Here is a 20,363-nt window from a genome sequence, read left to right on the forward strand (position 1 = left end):
CTTCTGGGGCCCTAGATTCTGTTTTCCCCTCCCTAGATTCTGTTTTCCCCACTCTAGATTCTGTTTTGCCCTCCCTAGATTCTGTTTTCCCCTCTCTAGATTCTGTTTTCCCCTCCCTAGATTCTGTTTTCCCCTCTCTAGATTCTGTTTTCCCCTGTCTAGATTCTGTTTTTTCCCTCTCTAGATTCTGTTTTTCCTTGTCTAGATTCTGATTTCCCCTCTCTAGATTCTGTTTTTCCCTCTCTAGATTCTGTTTTCTCCCTCTCTAGATTCTGTTTTCCCCTCCCTAGATTCTGTTTTTTCCCTCTCTAGATTCTGTTTTTTCCCTCTCTAGATTCTGTTTTTCCCTCTCTAGATTCTGTATTTCCCTCTCTAGATTCTGTTTTTCCCTCTCTAGATTCTGTTTTTCCTTGTCTAGATTCTGATTTCCCCTCTCTAGATTCTGTTTTTCCCTCTCTAGATTCTGTTTTTTCCCTCTCTAGATTCTGTTTTTCCCTCTCTAGATTCTGTATTTCCCTCTCTAGATTCTGTTTTTCCCTCTCTAGATTCTGTTTTTCCTTGTCTAGATTCTGATTTCCCCTCTCTAGATTCTGTTTTCCCCTCCCTAGATTCTGTTTTCCCCTCTCTATATTCTGTTTTTCCCTCTCTAGATTCTGTTTTTTCCCTCTCTAGATTCTGTTTTTTCCCTCTCTAGATTCTGTTTTTCCTTGTCTAGATTCTGATTTCCCCTCTCTAGATTCTGTTTTTCCCTCTCTAGATTCTGTTTTCTCCCTCTCTAGATTCTGTTTTCCCCTCTCTAGATTCTGTTTTTTCCTTCTCTAGATTCTGTTTTTCCCTCTCTAGATTCTGTATTTCCCTCTCTAGATTCTGGCTTGCTGTGACCTGTGTGTGATTCAGGAGGTTTGAGACTCTAAAGGGGAAGCCATCAAATCAAATGATATTGGTCACATACATACTGTATATTTAGCAGATGTTATTGCAGGTGTAGTGAAATGCTTGTGTTCCTAGCACCAACAGTGCAGTAATATCTAACAATTCACAACAATACACACAAAACTAAAACCAAACAAATGGAATTCAGAAAGACACTGTGCTTATCTCTTCCTCATCAATATGTTGTCTCCTCTTCTCCTGAACCTCATCAATATGTTGAGTCTCTTCTTCTCCTGAACCTCATCAATATGTTGTCTCCTCTTATCCTGAACCTCATCAATATGTTGTCTCCTCTTCTCCTGAACCTCATCAATATGTTGTCTCCTCTTCTCCTGAACCTCATCAATATGTTGTCTCCTCTTCTCCTGAACCTCATCAATATGTTGTCTCCTCTTCTCCTGAACCTCATCAATATGTTGTCTCCTCTTCTCCTGAACCTATGTCTTCCTCATCAATATGTTGTCTCCTCTTCTCCTGAACCCATCTCTTCCTCATCAATATGTTGTCTCCTCTTCTCCTGAACCTCATCAATATGTTGTCTCCTCTTCTCCTGAACCTATGTCTTCCTCATCAATATGTTGTCTCCTCTTCTCCTGAACCTATCTCTTCCTCATCAATATGTTGAGTCTCCTCTTCGTCATTATATATCTCCACTGAGATATGGTCAGATACAGTTTCAGTTTCTCCACCAGGCTCTCCCTCTACCTCTTCCTGTCCTACATCTTCCTCTTCCTCTCTCAGCACCGGTAACGTTCCAGGAGACATGTCTGGCTTGGCTTCGTCAAAATAGAGCGACTCAAAGTGTAACTCTCCTTCAGGGAAAGATGGGAGGGATGAGTCTGCAACGACAACATCACAGACAGAAAAATATCATATGAGATAGCGTCTGAGAAAATATATTATTTCAGTCAGCACAAGGACTAATACATTATATTTATTTGATATCTGCAGACTGAAGTCTATTTTGGATTGATCCCTTATAACATATTATGCAAGAATGGAGATTGTTTATATGTTCACCAGTAAGTTATATGTAGGTAGGGCCTAGACAGTTGATGCACCTTCATTTGCCAGAGACAGACAGAGACAGATAGACAGGGTGGAAGTGGTAGCCTACATCTCTAAGGGATGGAGGTAGGTCTGGGGCTTGTGTTCTACATCTGAAAGTAAAACCACAGCACGGCTGACATGTTGAATCTACGGTGAGTACATCGACATAAACACCTTCTTCTTTATGTGTGACTTTTTTTTTTTTTTTTATGGCAAAGCAAATGCTTTTAACATACTGTGATTTTCTGCCATTTTAAATTAACATATTAGTTTAAACTATTTTGTAGTTCTCTTTGTGTGCTGTCTGTCTGTCACTACTTGTCAATGTGTTTTGTTCTATTTCTGTATCCCCATTTTGACAGGAAGCTTCATGATGCAATAACAGATGTAAAAACTAAACTCACTCTCTTCCTGTCAGAAATCAGAAGAGCTTTAATAGGAAATGAAAAGCTGGCAAACATGAAATCATTACATGTCTCTTGGTAAAACTGAACAACTAAATGCACAAAGAAAATGCAATGACATATATAGTTTGAATTTACCTATCCTATTCTACCTAGAAGATAGAACAAAACTTTGCTGATTTGTTAACGGATTCATTTTCAGGTAAGCGTTATGCAGGTTGTAGTTAGAGCACTGCACCTTCACTGACATTTAGTGCAATTACTTCCTAAAAGTGTTTGTTTTTGTTTTTCTGTCTTTGTTATTATTTTCCATCTCATATGATATTTTTCTGTCTGTGATGTTATTGTTGCAGACTCATCCCTCCCATCTTTCCTTGAAGGAGAGTTACACTTTGAGTCTGTGCATTTTGACGAAGCAAAGCCAGACATGTCTCCTGGAACGTTACCGGTGCTGAGAGAGGAAGAGGAAGATGTAGGACAGGAAGAGATAGAGGGAGAGCCTGGTGGAGAAACTGAAACTGTATCTGACCATATCTCAGTGGAGATATATGATGACGAAGAGGAGACTCAACATATTGATGAGGAAGAGATAGGTTCAGGAGAAGAGGAGACTCAACCTATTGATGAGGAAGAGATAGGTTCAGGAGAAGAGGAGACTCAACATATTGATGAGGAAGAGATGGGTTCAGGACATGAGGATAGTCAACCTATTGATGAGGAAGAGATGGGTTCAGGACATGAGGATACTCAACCTATTGATGAGGAAGAGGCAGAGATGATGGACTCAGGAGAAGAAGAGGACACAGGAATAAAGAACCTTGGCTCGCCAGGGGGTTGGTCTGTGGTTGTTCACTACGATGAAGAAAGCCGGGATGGTGCACTCCAGGACATAGAGAAGATTGTAACCACAGGACAACCTTTTGCCGAACAAGACAGTGAAAACCGTGAAGACAGAAACGCAGAGCAAGGTGCTTTCGAGAACAGTGATGTGAGGTGTTTTGTGGGTGTCACTGAAGACGTGACCATGGAGATCACAGCAGATATATGTGAAGAAGGGGAAGAAAACCAAGAGGAATCATCTGATTCAGACCTGGAGGTCCTGACTAGCTCTATCACCAAAAAACAGAGAAAAGAGGGAAATAAAGTAGCGAACTTACTCTCCCAGCAGACTGTTCCTCAGGAGAATGAAGAGGAAGACGAGCAAGAAGAAGATGGAGCTCCAGAGGTTGTTTATGATTGGCCAGATCCTGCAGCAACACAGAATGTGCAAGCTCTTATGGTCAACGCCTTTGTGGAACACCCGCTTCAGAAGAAAATTAAGGAGTTCCAATTGGACGACAACCAAGAGGCGGATGAAAGATTTGCAGATTACCCCTCTGTCTGCTCTCCGTGTAAATACAAAAAGGACGGAGGAAAACTGTCTAGTCCCTTGGAGGGTATCTGGAATACAGAAGAGAAAGTAGACGTCATGGAAGAGGTAACAGCCTCTATCTCTCCACGCGTAGAAGGTGAGCAAGATTTAGCAGATTCTGCAATGTTTAATACCAATATTGACACTAGCATGAGGAAGAGTATTGGATACCATCTTGAACCTCAGAGTGACAGCAATAGTTCCAGTGGCAGTTCTAGTGAGGATGAGGAGGAACAACAGAAGTATAAGGAAGAACATCAAGCGCTGCCAAGATACCAGGGTCTTCCTCGGAGAGACCGGGGGTCTGAGGATTCTCCTCTTCAAGTTCAGTGGGGAGGTGGAGAGGAGGACGGCTCCAAGCAGAGCGTTGCTGCCGACCTGCATCTTTCAGAAACCATCTCCGATGTCCCCACGTTTACCCTTCACAGTGAGGCCAGACGCGGTAGAGCAGCTATAACTATCTCCAGAGGTACCGGCAACATGTCACCATCTGGCTCTGAGGAAAGTTTGCCCGGAGCGTTGTGGACATCGGAGGCTGAACAAAGAGAGGATAAACGAGAGACTTGGCTTTGGGGTGAGGCTGGGCCAGCCTCTGAGGATAGTTTGCCCGGAGCATTGTGGACATCGGAGGCTGAACAAAGAGAAGATAAACGAGAGACTTGGCTTTGGGGTGAGGCTGGGCCAGGCGCTTTAGAAGAGGAACATCTTTGCAAAGTTCAACTGGAAGTAGCAGGAAGGTTGAAGAGCCACATTCACACTGATATAAACTGGGACACAGGGGAAAATAATGCGGAATGTGGTGGTTTAATTCAAGATTACCAACATGACGCGTCTGGAATCACAGAGAGTGGAGAACTTGCAGACGAAGAGGATGACGAAGAGGATAATAGGAGTTGGGAACAAGAGAAAGAGAGAATCAAGGCATTCTACAAGTTTTATAATGATGAAGAGGAAGAGGGGGAGAATGCCACTGGAACAGAAGGTGATTTTTCAGGGAGGAGGCCTAGAGTTCAGTTCTGCATGAATCCCCTGCCTCAAGTCATTGAATACACAGACAGGTAAGTGAAATAACAAACATAAAAAATAGTTACGACAACCGCCAACCAGGAAATGCCTATTTCTACTTGAACAAGACATGTCACTGTCACTGTGGTATAGATGAGTGAAACGATTTACTATGTCACTGCCTGTCTACTACGTTCTCAGCAGTAGTGATGTTGATTTGGTCGACAACTTATCTGATGGAGACGAGGACCTGGATTCTACAGAAAGGCTTGAAGTGAGCTCTCTCTCTCTCTCTCTCTCTCTCTCTCTCTCTCTCTCTCTCTCTCTCTCTCTCTCTCTCTCTCTCTCTCTCAGCACACTTTACCAGCAGATGACGATGTTGTGACTATTTCAGGAGCAGAGTGAGCCTGAGAGACAGAGAATGAGTTTACCCGAGACTCGGGAGCCACAAGGAGAACTACAAGATCTCAGCAAAATGCCTCAGACCCACACCAAGAGAGACCAGGTGAGTCTTTAACCCACAACTTGCTATAAAAAAAAGGGCTTAATTGATTGATTGATTCCTCTGACACACTGTGTTTCTGTAGTGTCTGAGGGTGCTAAAGTTACTGGTGAAGATAACCCTGTTGACAGTGATTGGACTTCTGACATTTTGGTGGACAAGATACCAACTGGACTTGGACTGGTGATTTGGCTAAAATTGTCTTGCCTAACGACTGTACTGTATTGTCAATGTGTCTGAATATAATTAGAACGTAAAAAGTAGCAGTAGTTAAGTTTTAAAAAAGGGCTTACTTGTAAGGCAAATGCTATCTCGTTATATACTGTAGTTGCTGTCACTTATTTGTATCATGGCATCATCTTTATCTATTTTGAGGATAATAAAGGGGTATGTTTATAGTCCCATTCGACTTTAAGCGTCAGTCGTTTTTGTTGTTGTTGTTGTTATCACAGATACAGAAAGTCTTGGATTTTGCACACAAATGTACATCTTATTGTATAAATTATCTGGTAACGTTACGATGTGACTGTTGCCAACGCGCAGGAAATTCAGAGGAGGGCGCTGTCACAGTTTAAATGCGATGTTCAAAGAGGACCCGGAAGTAACACAGGAATGTTGTGTGGAAGTGGGTGGGGACAGAAGCTTGATTTTTTGGAAATGAAAGTGTAAGTCAACACGAGTCTGTTTCAATCAGAGTAGCTACAAATATATCGCCGACAGTATGGCCGCACTGCGCAATAAATCTGACCAAGAAATCAAGGACCTGCTGAATGAGTATGGAATTAAGCATGGGCCTCTCGTTGGTAAGTCAAGCTTTGATTTGTTTGAATTAGCTCACGTTAAGTCAAGCTTTACCCAGCCCTGTCCGACTACACTCCACGATTTACTATGGAGTTGAGCGTCGACTAGTGTGGGCGGACTGTAGCTCCGACTTCACAGAAAAGGAAAGAATAACACGCATTTACACGGTTGGAATCCCTAGTTTTTTGTTGTTGTTGTATAAAACTTAATTTTATGTGACATCAGAGCTCCAGTCCTCCCACACTAGTTTTATTATATGTTTGTATTGCCGCGAAAGCCATCGTTAATCATGGCGTGTAAGTTGGCTAGGCCAGCCTATGTTTTAAAGTTACAATACATGGGCTGGGTATGCTTGGTTTAGCTAACGTTTGCTAGTTATTTTAGTTACACATTCCTAGTCTCTGAGTAGGCCCGCTTAATAGACTAACTTAGATGTCTATGACCAGACAGTCTCAAATGTACTTCTGATATTCTAATAGTCATGTGACTATGGTTTTAAATTGCATTACTGAGCCACATCTAACATTTCTGCGTCGTAGACACTACAAGACCACTGTATGAGAAGAAGCTGAAAGAAGCCATGGCCAAAGCCAAGGTCCCTGTGACAAAACCATCCCCAGACAGAACCTTCTACAGAGAGGACCGTAAGTTAGACATGCATGATAACACAAGGCTACTTTATGCATATCAACCATTAGACTGAACTAAGCTCCCGACAGGCGCAGCGGTCTAAGGAACTGCATCGCAGTGCTAGAGGTGTCACTACAGACCCTGGTTCGATCCCGGGCTGTATCACAACCGGCCGTGATCATGAGTCCCATAAGGCGGCACACAATTGGCCCAGCGTCGCCCTGGATAGGGTTTGGCCGGTTTTAGGCCGCCATTGTAAATAAGAATTTGTTCCTAACTGGCTTGCCTAGTTAAATAAAGGTTGAATAAAAATGTAAATAAGAAAGTGGAACTCGGTAATGTTGGTTTACTTTTGTTTCTTAATTTCAGAGGAAGAAGTCACCTATGTCACCTACCAGACACCAGTAAGTATTGATTATTTTGTTTGCAGTTGCTTCTAGAACATATCCTTTTGTTGACAGAATGTCTAATTAAGCAATGAGACACGAGTGCTTCTAGAACATGTCCTTTTGTTGACAGAATGTCTAATTAAGCAATGAGACACGAGTGCTTCTAGAACATGTCCTTTTGTTGACAGAATGTCTAATTAAGCAATGAGACACGAGTGCTTCTAGAACATGTCCTTTTGTTGACAGAATGTCTAATTAAGCAATGAGACACGAGTGCTTCTAGAACATGTCCTTTTGTTGACAGAATGTCTAATTAAACAATGAGACACGAGTGCTTCTAGAACATATCCTTTTGTTGACAGAATGTCTCATTGTTTAATTAGACATTCTGTCAACGAGTGCTTCTAGAACATGTCCTTTTGTTGACAGAATGTCTAATCAAGCAATGAGACACGAGGGGGGTGTGGTATACGGCCTATATACCACGGATAAGGGTTGTTCTTAGGCACCTGGACACAGCCCTTTGCCGTGGTATATTGACCATATACCACAAACCTCTGCATTGCCTTATTGCTATTATAAACTGGTTAACAACACAATTAGGACAGTAAAAAATACATTATTTTTCAGCCAATCAGCATTCAGGGCTTGAACCACCCAGTTTATAACCATCAATATTCTTCTGTTTCTCATATTTGCAGGTTAGAAGTGAGGGTCCTTCTGGAGATGGGAAACCCTACATGAGGTCAAGACCAGAGTACAGCGAGAGGGACCGGGTGGATGAGTATGTTTGTTTACAGATAGCTTTGCATTAGCAAATGTCATGTTATTCAGTGTTTGTGGTCAGTTGATTTAAAGTGGACCAATACAACTAATCAAAGCTTTTCTCTCTCTCTCTTTTGCAGTAAACCCTATTCAAGATCAAGACCAGAGTACAGCGAGAGAGACCGGGTGGATGAGTATGTTGGTTTACAGATAGCTTTGTGGTCAGTTGATTTAAAGTGGACCCATACAACTAATCAAAGCTTTTCTCTCTCTCTCTTTTGCAGTAAACCCTATTCAAGATCAAGACCAGAGTACAGCGAGAGAGACCGGGTGGATGAGTATGTTGGTTTACAGATAGCTTTGTGGTCAGTTGATTTAAAGTGGACCCATACAACTAATCAAAGCTTTTCTCTCTCTCTCTTCTTTGCAGTAAACCCTATTCAAGATCAAGACCAGAGTACAGCGAGAGGGACCGGGTGGATGAGTATGTTGGTTTACAGATAGCTTTGCATTAGTAAATGTCATGTTATTCAGTGTTTGTGTGGTCAGTTGATTTAAAGTGGACCAATACAATGTATCAAAGCTTCTGTCTGTCCCTCTCTCTGTCCCTCTCTCTGTCCCTCTCTCTGTCCCTCTCTCTGTCCCTCTCTCTGTCCCTCTCTCTGTCCCTCTCTCTGTCCCTCTCTCTGTCCCTCTCTCTGTCCCTCTCTCTGTCCCTCTCTCTGTCCCTCTCTCTCTCTCTCTGTCTCTCTCTCTGTCCAGTAAACTCTATTCGAGATCAAGACCAGAGTACAGCAGTGGAAGACCGTACGTTGATGAGTAAGTCTAGTTTAGACAGATTTCACATTGTTCATGTATAATAAATGTTGTAATAGCCTGGTCCCAGATCTGTTGCGGTCTTTGCCAAGTCCGATGGTCATTATTGTGCCGAAAACAACCCATACGAGCTGGCAATGCAGCATAAACCGATCTGAAACCAGGCTAATTGTTCAGAGATGTGATTTCTGCTTCTCTGACATGTATCCTTCATTCATATACACTAGGTAGTCCACTGTTCCACTTGAATGTACCTAATGTATCTATAGTCCAGTACATTCATGAAGTATTCAGACCCCTTCCTTTTCCCACATTTTGTTACGTTACAGCCTTATACTAAAATGGATGAAATAAACTATTTCTCTTCACATCTACACACAATACCCCATAATGACAAAGTAAACAGGTTTTTCAGAATATTTTGCAAATTCATAAAAAAAATTAAAAAACGTATTTACATAAGTATTCAGACCCTTTGCTATGAGACTGGAAATGGAGCTCAGGCCCATCCTTTTTCCATTGATCATCCTTGAGATGTTTCTACAACTTGATTGAAGTCCACCTGTGGTAAATTCAATTGATTGGACATGATTTGGAAAGGCACACACCTGTCTATATAAGGTCCCACAGTTGACACTTCATGTCAGAGTAAAAACCAAGCCATGAGGTTAAAGGAATTGTCCGTAGAGCTCTGAGACAGGATGGTATCGAGGCACAGATCTGGGGAAGGGTAGCAAAACATTTCTGCAGTATTATTATTTTTAACCTTTTATTTAACTAGGCAAGTCAGTTAAGAACAAATTATTATTTACAGGAACAGTGGGAACAGTGGGTTAACTGCCTTGTTCAGGGGCAGAATGACAGTTTTGTACCTTGTCAGCTCGGGGGTTTGAACCTGCAACCTTCCGGTTACTAGTCCAACGCTCCAACCACTAGGCTACCCTGCCATTGAAGGTCCCCAAGAACACAGGGGCCTCCATCATTCTTAAATGGAAGAAGTTTGGAACTATCAAGACTCTTCTCCTTGGAGCTGGCCGCCCAGCCAAACTGAGCAATCAGGGGAGAAGGGCCGTGGTCAGGGAGGTGACCAAGAGCTCCAGAGTTTCTCCGTGGAGATGGGAGAACCTTCTAGAAGGACAACCATCTCTGCACTACTCACCAATCAGGCCTTTATGGTAGAGTGGCCAGACGGAAGTCACTCCTCAGTAAAAGGCAAATGTGAGCCCGCTTGGAGTTTGCCTAAAGGCACCGAAAGGACTCTGACCTTGAGAAACAAGATTCTCTGGTCTGATGAACCCAAGATTGAACTCTTTGGCCTGAATGCCAAGCGTCACTTCTGGAGGAAACCTGAAAATGAGTGGCCCAGCCAGAGCCAAAACCTCTGGAGACCTGAAAATAGCTGTGCAGTGACGCTCCCTATCCAACCTGACAGAGCTTGAGAGGATCTGCAGAGAAGAATGTGAGAAACTCCCCAAATACAGGTGTGCCAAGCTTGTAGCGACAGACCCAAGAAGACTCAATGTCGCTTCCAAAGGTGCTTCAACAAAGTACTGAGTAAAGGGTCTGAATACTTATGTAAATGTGATATTTCTGTTTAAAAAAAATATATATATATATATATATTTGCAAATATTTCTAAACCTGTTTTTTTTCTAGGTCATTATAGAGTATTGTGATGTCATTATGGAGTATTGTGTGTAGATTGATGAGGGAAAAACAATTTCATCCATTTTAGAATAAGACTGTAACGTAACAAAATGTGGAAAAAGTCAAGGGGTCTGAATACTTTCCAAATGCCTTCAGAAAGTATCACCACCCCCTTGACTCTTTTTACAGCCTTCATTTTAAAATAGATTCCATGGAGTCGTTGTCTCTGGCCTACACACAATACTCCATAATGTAAAAATGGAATTATGTTTGTAGAAATGTTTACGAACGAATACAAAATATAGCTGAAATGTCTCGAGTCAATATAGTTATTCAACCCTGTTGTTATGTCAAGCCTAAATCCGTTCAGGAATGATAATGGTGCTTAACAAGCCACGTGTGTTGCATGGACTCTGTGGGTAATAATAGTGTTCGACATTTTTTGAATTTTTTGAATGACTACTTCATCTCTGTACCTCACACACACACAATTATCTGTAAGGCCTCTCAATCGAGTAGTACAAATGTACTACTAAACAAATGTACTACTCGATATTGAATCGAGTAGTACATTTGAAACACCTCACACACACAATTATCTGTAAGGCCTCTCAATCGAGTAGTACATTTTGAAACACAGATTCAACCACAAAGACCAGGGAGGTTTTCCAATGCCTCGCAAAGAAAGGCATTGAACCTAAAATGACAAGAGTAAAAAGAAGACAGCCTGTACTGAATAACACTATTCCCGAAACATACATTGTGTTTGCAACAAAAGTTGGTTACCAAGACGATATTGAATGTTCCTGAGTGGCCCAGTTGTGACTTAAATCTACTTGAAAACCAATGGCAGGACCTGAAAATGGTTGCCTAGCAATGATTAACCACCAACTTCACAGAGCTTGAATAATACCTTTTTTTTTTTTAAGTAAGCAAATTTTGTACAATTCAAGGTTTGCAAAGCTCTCAGACTTACCCAGAACGACTCACGGCTGTAACCGCTGCCAAAAGTGATTCTAACAAGTATTGACTCGGGTGTGAATTTTTACGTAAATGAGATTTGCGTTTCATTTTCAATACATTTGCAAACGTGTAAAAAAAACAAAACATTTATGTCATTATTGGGTATTGTGTGTGTAGATGGGTGAGAGGAAAAATAATCAATTTGAATCCATTTTGAATTCAGGCTGTAACACAACAAAATGTGTAATGCGTCAAGGTGTATGACTACTTACAGAAGGCTTTGTATACAAACAGACCTATCCCCCCCTAACTAAAGAGCCTGCTTTTACCATGTTGGTCTGATCACATGGATGAATGTAGTCACGTTTGAGACCTGTTTTCAGGCCCCATGTCTACAACACACTGTCGTCATCATCCTACTCCAAACCAACGCCTGTGGTGAAGTCTGGAGGTGGCGTTGTGAAGAAGGAAAACACAACGAGTTCTGGGAGACTGATCCCTCTCTGGATCCAGTTCCTGGTCTTCCTGATCCTAGCCGGGTTCCTCTACTTCATATTCACTAACATGGAGTCTGCAGAGAGTAGCCCCTTTAACAGAATCCAATGATCAAAAATGTACCAATAAATGTCAATCTGGGATATGTTCTTTAAGGCACGAAACGGTCCAAAATGGGGAAGCACTATTGGTTCTTGAGCTATAAGAATCACTCGTTTTCTGTTGGACAATGTTTTTAAATGTTTCATTACGTGTGTCCTAATGAATATGACCCAGTTTTTCATATTTTACAAATATAATGGCACTTCCCATGCCTGTTTTTTTTTCTCTTTTCACTTTTTTTGCATGTTCTTTAAGGTGACTTTGGGTTCTGGGAACTTTACTATTGGTGAAAGGAAAGCAGTAACATTTCCTCCTGTCTCAACTCCTATGTAATGACTAGATGGTGATGTATGGTGTTCTGTTTATCAGAACTACCTTGGGGTGCTTCTACTGTGGGTAACAGTACTATCTTCACAAATGTAGAGAGCCCGCGGCCCACAGTAAACGTAGAGAGCCCGCGGCCCACAGTAAATGTAGAGAGCCCGCGGCCCACAGTAAATGTAGAGAGCCCGCGGCCCACAGTAAATGTAGAGAGCCCGCGGCCCACAGTAAATGTAGAGAGCCCGCGGCCCACAGTAAATGTAGAGAGCCCGCGGCCCACAGTAAATGTAGAGAGCCCGCGGCCCACAGTAAATGTAGAGAGCCCGCGGCCCACAGTAAATGTAGAGAGCCCGCGGCCCACAGTAACTGTAGAGAGCCCGCGGCCCACAGTAACTGTAGAGAGCCCGCGGCCCACAGTAAATGTAGAGAGCCCGCGGCCCACAGTAAATGTAGAGAGCCCGCGGCCCACAGTAACTGTAGAGAGCCCGCGGCCCACAGTAACTGTAGAGAGCCCGCGGCCCACAGTAACTGTAGAGAGCCCGCGGCCCACAGTAACTGTAGAGAGCCCGCGGCCCACAGTAACTGTAGAGAGCCCGCGGCCCACAGTAACTGTAGAGAGCCCGCGGCCCACAGTAACTGTAGAGAGCCCGCGGCCCACAGTAACTGTAGAGAGCCCGCGGCCCACAGTAACTGTAGAGAGCCCGCGGCCCACAGTAACTGTAGAGAGCCCGCGGCCCACAGTAACTGTAGAGAGCCCGCGGCCCACAGTAACTGTAGAGAGCCCGCGGCCCACAGTAAATGTAGAGAGCCCGCGGCCCACAGTAAATGTAGAGAGCCCGCGGCAGTACTGTAGCTTGAAATGGGCACGGGGTCTAATTGACTCAACAACCAAAAACACATTAAGTTTAACTGGAAAATCTCTAGTTATTTCAGGAAGTTAGCTGGCTAACTCATGGATCCTGCATTGTAGTATACCCCTCAGGAGAACCCCGGCCCACCTGGCGCTAAACTTCTAAATGACGTTACAAAACTCTAAATGACGTTACACAATTCTAAATGACGTTTTAAAGTTCTAAATGACGTTTTAAAGTTCTAAATGACGTTACACAATTCTAAATGACGTTTTAAAGTTCTAAATGACGTTACACAATTCTAAATGACGTTTTAAAGTTCTAAATGACGTTACACAATTCTAAATGACGTTTTAAAGTTCTAAATGACGTTACACAATTCTAAATGACGTTTTAAAGTTCTAAATGACGTTACACAATTCTAAATGACGTTTTAAAGTTCTAAATGACGTTTTAAAGTTCTAAATGACGTTACACAATTCTAAATGACGTTTTAAAGTTCTAAATGACGTTACACAATTCTAAATGACATTAAAGTTGTAAACAGATCCATAGCCCCCCCCCCATTTAATTGTAGGGGACAATACAGTTCTAAATGACGTTTTAAAGTTGTAAACAGATCCATAGCCCCCCCCCCATTTAATTGTAGGGGACAATACAGTTCTAAATGACGTTTTAAAGTTGTAAACAGATCCATAGCCCCCCCCCCCATTTAATTGTAGGGGACAATACAGTTCTAAATGACGTTTTAAAGTTGTAAACAGATCCATAGCCCCCCCCCCATTTAATTGTAGGGGACAATACAGTTCTAAATGACGTTTTAAAGTTGTAAACAGATCCATAGCCCCGCCCCATTTAATTGTATGGGACAATACAGTTCTAAATGACGTTAAAGTTGTAAACAGATCCATAGCCCCGCCCCATTTAATTGTAGGGGACAATACAGTTCTAAATGACGTTTTAAAGTTGTAAACAGATCCATAGCCCCGCCCCATTTAATTGTATGGGACAATACAGTTCTAAATGACGTTACACAATTCTAAATGACGTTTTAAAGTTCTAAATGACGTTACACAATTCTAAATGACGTTTTAAAGTTCTAAATGACGTTACACAATTCTAAATGACATTAAAGTTGTAAACAGATCCATAGCCCCTCCCCATTTAATTGTATGGGACAATACAGTTCTAAATGACGTTACACAATTCTAAATGACATTAAAGTTGTAAACAGATCCATAGCCCCGCCCCATTTAATTGTAGGGGACAATACAGTTCTAAATGACGTTACACAATTCTAAATGACATTAAAGTTGTAAACAGATCCATAGCCCCGCCCCATTTAATTGTATGGGACAATACAGTTCTAAATGACGTTACACAATTCTAAATGACATTAAAGTTGTAAACAGATCCATAGCCCCGCCCCATTTAATTGTATGGGACAATACAGTTCTAAATGACGTTACACAATTCTAAATGACATTAAAGTTGTAAACAGATCCATAGCCCCCTCCCCATTTAATTGTATGGGACAATACAGTTCTAAATGACGTTACACAATTCTAAATGACATTAAAGTTGTAAACAGATCCATAGCCCCCCTCCCCATTTAATTGTATGGGACAATACAGTTCTAAATGACGTTACACAATTCTAAATGACATTAAAGTTGTAAACAGATCCATAGCCCCCCTCCCCATTTAATTGTATGGGACAATACAGTTCTAAATGACATTAAAGTTGTAAACAGATCCATAGCCCCCCCCCCCATTTAATTGTATGGGACAATACAGTTCTAAATGACATTAAAGTTGTAAACAGATCCATAGCCCCCCCCCCCATTTAATTGTATGGGACAATACAGTTCTAAATGACATTAAAGTTGTAAACAGATCCATAGCCCCGCCCCCATTTAATTGTAGGGGACAATACAGTTCTAAATGACATTAAAGTTGTAAACAGATCCATAGCCCCGCCCCATTTAATTGTAGGGGACAATACAGTTCTAAATGACATTAAAGTTGTAAACAGATCCATAGCCCCGCCCCCATTTAATTGTAGGGGACAATACAGTTCTAAATGACATTAAAGTTGTAAACAGATCCATAGCCCCGCCCCCATTTAATTGTAGGGGACAATACAGTTCTAAATGACGTTTTAAAGTTCTAAATGACATTAAAGTTGTAAACAGATCCATAGCCCCGCCCCATTTAATTGTAGGGGACAATACAGTTCTAAATGACGTTACACAATTCTAAATGAAGTTAAAGTTGTAAACAGATCCATAGCCCCCCCCCCATTTAATTGTAGGGGACAATACAGTTCTAAATGACGTTACACAATTCTAAATGAAGTTAAAGTTGTAAACAGATCCATAGCCCCCCCCCCATTTAATTGTAGGGGACAATACAGTTCTAAATGACGTTACACAATTCTAAATGAAGTTAAAGTTGTAAACAGATCCATAGCCCCGCCCCATTTAATTGTAGGGGACAATACAGTTCTAAATGACGTTAAAGTTGTAAACAGATCCATAGCCCCGCCCCATTTAATTGTAGGGGACAATACAGTTCTAAATGACGTTAAAGTTGTAAACAGATCCATAGCCCCGCCCCATTTAATTGTAGGGGACAATACAGTTCTAAATGACATTAAAGTTGTAAACAGATCCATAGCCCCGCCCCATTTAATTGTATGGGACAATACAGTTCTAAATGACATTAAAGTTGTAAACAGATCCATAGCCCCGCCCCGTTTAATTGTATGGGACAATACAGTTCTAAATGACATTAAAGTTGTAAACAGATCCATAGCCCCCCTCCCCATTTAATTGTAGGGGACAATACAGTTCTAAATGATGTTTTAAAGTTGTAAACAGATCCATAGCCCCCCCCCCGTTTAATTGTAGGGACAATACAGTTCTAAATGACATTAAAGTTCTAAACAGATCCATAGCCCCGCCCCATTTAATTGTATGGGACAATACAGTTCTAAATGACATTAAAGTTGTAAACAGATCCATAGCCCCGCCCCATTTAATTGTAGGGGACAATACAGTTCTAAATGACGTTAAAGTTGTAAACAGATCCATAGCCCCGCCCCATTTAATTGTATGGGACAATACAGTTCTAAATGACGTTTTAAAGTTGTAAACAGATCCATAGCCCCGCCCCATTTAATTGTAGGGACAATACAGTTCTAAATGACATTAAAGTTCTAAACAGATCCATAGCCCCGCCCCATTTAATTGTATGGGACAATACAGTTCTAAATGACATTAAAGTTGTAAACAGATCCATAGCCCCGCCCCATTTAATTGTAGGGGACAATACAGTTCTAAATGACGTTAAAGTTGTAAACAGATCCATAGCCCCGCCCCATTTAATTGTAGGGGACAATACAGTTCTAAATGACGTTAAAGTTGTAAACAGATCCATAGCCCCGCCCCATTTAATTGTATGGGACAATACAGTTCTAAATGACATTAAAGTTGTAAACAGATCCATAGCCCCGCCCCGTTTAATTGTATGGGACAATACAGTTCTAAATGACATTAAAGTTGTAAACAGATCCATAGCCCCGCCCCGTTTAATTGTAGGGGACAATACAGTTCTAAATGACATTAAAGTTGTAAACAGATCCATAGCCCCGCCCCATTTAATTGTATGGGACAATACAGTTCTAAATGACGTTTTAAAGTTCTAAACAGATCCATAGCCCCGCCCCGTTTAATTGTAGGGGACAATACAGTTCTAAATGACATTAAAGTTGTAAACAGATCCATAGCCCCGCCCCGTTTAATTGTAGGGGACAATACAGTTCTAAATGACATTAAAGTTGTAAACAGATCCATAGCCCCGCCCCATTTAATTGTAGGGGACAATACAGTTCTAAATGACATTAAAGTTCTAAACAGATCCATAGCCCCGCCCCATTTAATTGTATGGGACAATACAGTTCTAAATGACATTAAAGTTGTAAACAGATCCATAGCCCCGCCCCCCCATTTAATTGTATGGGACAATACAGTTCTAAATGACATTAAAGTTGTAAACAGATCCATAGCCCCGCCCCATTTAATTGTAGGGGACAATACAGTTCTAAATGACATTAAAGTTGTAAACAGATCCATAGCCCCGCCCCATTTAATTGTAGGGGACAATACAGTTCTAAATGACATTAAAGTTGTAAACAGATCCATAGCCCCCGCCCCATTTAATTGTAGGGGACAATACAGTTCTAAATGACATTAAAGTTGTAAACAGATCCATAGCCCCGCCCCATTTAATTGTAGGGGACAATACAGTTCTAAATGACATTAAAGTTGTAAACAGATCCATAGCCCCGCCCCATTTAATTGTAGGGGACAATACAGTTCTAAATGACATTAAAGTTGTAAACAGATCCATAGCCCCGCCCCATTTAATTGTAGGGGACAATACAGTTCTAAATGACGTTAAAGTTGTAAACAGATCCATAGCCCCGCCCCATTTAATTGTAGGGGACAATACAGTTCTAAATGACATTAAAGTTGTAAACAGATCCATAGCCCCGCCCCATTTAATTGTAGGGGACAATACAGTTCTAAATGACATTAAAGTTGTAAACAGATCCATAGCCCCGCCCCATTTAATTGTAGGGGACAATACAGTTCTAAATGACGTTTTAAAGTTCTAAATGACATTAAAGTTGTAAACAGATCCATAGCCCCGCCCCATTTAATTGTAGGGGACAATACAGTTCTAAATGACGTTTTAAAGTTGTAAACAGATCCATAGCCCCGCCCCATTTAATTGTAGGGACAATACAGTTCTAAATGACATTAAAGTTGTAAACAGATCCATAGCCCCGCCCCATTTAATTGTAGGGGACAATACAGTTCTAAATGACATTAAAGTTGTAAACAGATCCATAGCCCCGCCCCATTTAATTGTATGGGACAATACAGTTCTAAATGACATTAAAGTTGTAAACAGATCCATAGCCCCGCCCCATTTAATTGTATGGGACAATACAGTTCTAAATGACGTTAAAGTTGTAAACAGATCCATAGCCCCGCCCCATTTAATTGTATGGGACAATACAGTTCTAAATGATGTTTTAAAGTTCTAAATGACGTTTTAAAGTTGTAAACAGATCCATAGCCCCGCCCCATTTAATTGTATGGGACAATACAGTTCTAAATGACGTTTTAAAGTTCTAAATGACGTTTTAAAGTTGTAAACAGATCCATAGCCCCCTCCCCATTTAATTGTAGGGGACAATACAGTTCTAAATGACATTAAAGTTGTAAACAGATCCATAGCCCCGCCCCATTTAATTGTATGGGACAATACAGTTCTAAATGACGTTTTAAAGTTCTAAATGACATTAAAGTTGTAAACAGATCCATAGCCCCGCCCCATTTAATTGTAGGGGACAATACAGTTCTAAATGACGTTTTAAAGTTCTAAATGACGTTAAAGTTGTAAACAGATCCATTTAATTGTATGGGACAATACAGTTCTAAATGACGTTAAAGTTGTAAACAGATCCATAGCCCCGCCCCATTTAATTGTATGGGACAATACAGTTCTAAATGATGTTTTAAAGTTCTAAATGACGTTTTAAAGTTGTAAACAGATCCATAGCCCCGCCCCATTTAATTGTATGGGACAATACAGTTCTAAATGACGTTTTAAAGTTCTAAATGACGTTTTAAAGTTGTAAACAGATCCATAGCCCCCTCCCCATTTAATTGTAGGGGACAATACAGTTCTAAATGACATTAAAGTTGTAAACAGATCCATAGCCCCGCCCCATTTAATTGTATGGGACAATACAGTTCTAAATGACGTTTTAAAGTTCTAAATGACATTAAAGTTGTAAACAGATCCATAGCCCCGCCCCATTTAATTGTAGGGGACAATACAGTTCTAAATGACGTTTTAAAGTTCTAAATGACGTTAAAGTTGTAAACAGATCCATTTAATTGTAGGGGACAATACAGTTCTAAATGACATTAAAGTTGTAAACAGATCCATTTAATTGTATGGGACAATACAGTTCTAAATGAAGTACCATAGCATTTTGAACTGTTAATGATTTCTATCCATACATTTCTAGAACTGTAATTGCTGTGGTCGGTGTATCGTCATTTTAAATGTAATGTGAGTTGTGGTTTTGTTAGATGTACTCATGCCACCGGTTCTTTTTAGTTTTCTACACCCGCAGTATCGTTTTGTAACAAAGTAACTTTAAAAAAAAAAGTTTTCAGACACTTGTCTGTTTTATCAGAGGAGATCACTTTGGTCACACAAGAATGTTTATAAGCACAGGCTGTGTCCTATATAGGCAATAGGATGCCATTTAGGACAGACGCAGTTTACAAATGAAAACACCTTCAGCAGGACAGCAACTGTTCAGATATACTATTTTGTATCCAGCCAATGAGTCATTCATAGGATTCTCCAACTTTAAAAATAAATGTTTTTATATCAATTTGTCTGCTATTTCTTTATTTCATTTGAATTAGAGGTTAGTAGTATTAACTAGTAGAAGATATAACCTGTGATAACAGAATGGAAGAAATCATTTTTTCTTTGTCATTTGTTCCCAGCTCCACCAGTGAATAGAACTTAGTGATATCGGTGAATGTGGTAATTCATAACCGGGTGAAATATAAAACCCCAATAGATTCTAGATACTACAGAGGGCATACGGGTCTCTCTCTGAGATGGACGTCCCAACGGGTCTCTCTCTGAGATGGACGTCCCAACGGGTCTCTCTCTGAGATGGATGGACGTCCCAACGGGTCTCTCTCTGAGATGGACGTCCCAACGGGTCTCTCTCTGAGATGGACGTCCCAACGGGTCTCTCTCTGAGATGGACGTCCCAACGGGTCTCTCTCTGAGATGGACGCCCCAACGGGTCTCTCTCTGAGATGGACGCCCCAACGGGTCTCTCTCTGAGATGGACGTCCCAACGGGTCTCTCTCTGAGATGGACGTCCCAACGGGTCTCTCTCTGAGATGGACGTCCCAACGGGTCTCTCTCTGAGATGGACGCCCCAACGGGTCTCTCTCTGAGATGGACGTCCCAACGGGTCTCTCTCTGAGATGGACGTCCCAACGGGTCTCTCTCTGAGATGGACGTCCCAACGGGTCTCTCTCTGAGATGGATGGACGTCCCAACAGGTCTCTCTCTGAGATGGACGTCCCAACGGGTCTCTCTCTGAGATGGACGCCCCAACGGGTCTCTCTCTGAGATGGACGTCCCAACGGGTCTCTCTCTGAGA

General features: G+C 41.4%; 3 protein-coding genes across 13 annotated transcripts; all 3 read left to right on the forward strand.

The window, feature by feature from the left end:
* Positions 1 to 1,693: 1,693 nt before the first annotated feature.
* LOC110492602 (midasin) lies at positions 1,694 to 5,715 on the forward strand. Of its 4 annotated transcripts, none has more exons than XM_036947749.1 (5): positions 1,699 to 2,589; positions 2,741 to 4,856; positions 5,005 to 5,077; positions 5,198 to 5,308; positions 5,391 to 5,715. In XM_036947749.1, the coding sequence occupies exons 2-5, from the start codon at positions 2,815 to 2,817 to the stop codon at positions 5,490 to 5,492; spliced, it is 2,328 nt and encodes a 775-aa protein (XP_036803644.1). In that variant the 5' UTR covers positions 1,699 to 2,589; positions 2,741 to 2,814; the 3' UTR covers positions 5,493 to 5,715. The 4 variants fall into 4 exon arrangements, 3 of the variants coding, with proteins under 3 accessions (XP_036803646.1, XP_036803644.1, XP_036803645.1); XM_036947750.1 differs by having other exon boundaries at positions 1,699 to 2,135; XM_036947751.1 differs by having other exon boundaries at positions 1,696 to 4,856; positions 5,008 to 5,077.
* A 187-nt stretch (positions 5,716 to 5,902) lies between these two features.
* LOC110492603 (emerin) lies at positions 5,903 to 12,121 on the forward strand. Of its 8 annotated transcripts, XM_021567030.2 has the most exons (9): positions 5,904 to 6,108; positions 6,646 to 6,750; positions 7,106 to 7,140; positions 7,827 to 7,909; positions 8,031 to 8,084; positions 8,175 to 8,228; positions 8,321 to 8,374; positions 8,653 to 8,709; positions 11,700 to 12,121. In XM_021567030.2, exons 1-9 carry the CDS (start codon positions 6,027 to 6,029, stop codon positions 11,920 to 11,922), a joined length of 747 nt encoding a protein of 248 aa, XP_021422705.2. In that variant the 5' UTR covers positions 5,904 to 6,026; the 3' UTR covers positions 11,923 to 12,121. The 8 variants fall into 8 exon arrangements, with proteins under 8 accessions (XP_036803652.1, XP_021422705.2, XP_036803651.1 ...); XM_036947756.1 differs by lacking the exon at positions 8,321 to 8,374; XM_021567031.2 differs by lacking the exon at positions 8,031 to 8,084.
* A 108-nt stretch (positions 12,122 to 12,229) lies between these two features.
* On the forward strand, positions 12,230 to 13,650 carry LOC118939589 (extensin-like). Its single transcript, XM_036947754.1, has 2 exons — positions 12,230 to 13,176; positions 13,517 to 13,650. The coding sequence occupies exon 1, from the start codon at positions 12,264 to 12,266 to the stop codon at positions 13,173 to 13,175; it is 912 nt and encodes a 303-aa protein (XP_036803649.1). The 5' UTR covers positions 12,230 to 12,263; the 3' UTR covers position 13,176; positions 13,517 to 13,650.
* The last annotated feature ends 6,713 nt before the right edge of the window (positions 13,651 to 20,363 follow it).

Source organism: Oncorhynchus mykiss, chromosome 16, assembly GCF_013265735.2.
Source record: "Oncorhynchus mykiss isolate Arlee chromosome 16, USDA_OmykA_1.1, whole genome shotgun sequence".
Lineage (NCBI taxonomy): Eukaryota > Metazoa > Chordata > Actinopteri > Salmoniformes > Salmonidae > Oncorhynchus > Oncorhynchus mykiss.

Bases quoted from the DNA above. Each gene is read 5' to 3' on its own strand.
- LOC118939589 (XM_036947754.1), top strand. From the start codon at position 12,264: ATGGTGTTCTGTTTATCAGAACTACCTTGGGGTGCTTCTACTGTGGGT.
- LOC110492603 (XM_021567030.2), top strand. From the start codon at position 6,027: ATGGCCGCACTGCGCAATAAATCTGACCAAGAAATCAAGGACCTGCTG. The intron at 6,751-7,105 runs GTAAGTTAGACA...TCTTAATTTCAG, and splicing joins AACCTTCTACAGAGAGGACC to AGGAAGAAGTCACCTATGTC. The intron at 8,229-8,320 runs GTATGTTGGTTT...TCTTCTTTGCAG, and splicing joins GAGAGAGACCGGGTGGATGA to TAAACCCTATTCAAGATCAA.
- LOC110492602 (XM_036947749.1), top strand. From the start codon at position 2,815: ATGTCTCCTGGAACGTTACCGGTGCTGAGAGAGGAAGAGGAAGATGTA. The intron at 5,078-5,197 runs GTGAGCTCTCTC...TGACTATTTCAG, and splicing joins ATTCTACAGAAAGGCTTGAA to GAGCAGAGTGAGCCTGAGAG. The intron at 5,309-5,390 runs GTGAGTCTTTAA...GTGTTTCTGTAG, and splicing joins CCCACACCAAGAGAGACCAG to TGTCTGAGGGTGCTAAAGTT.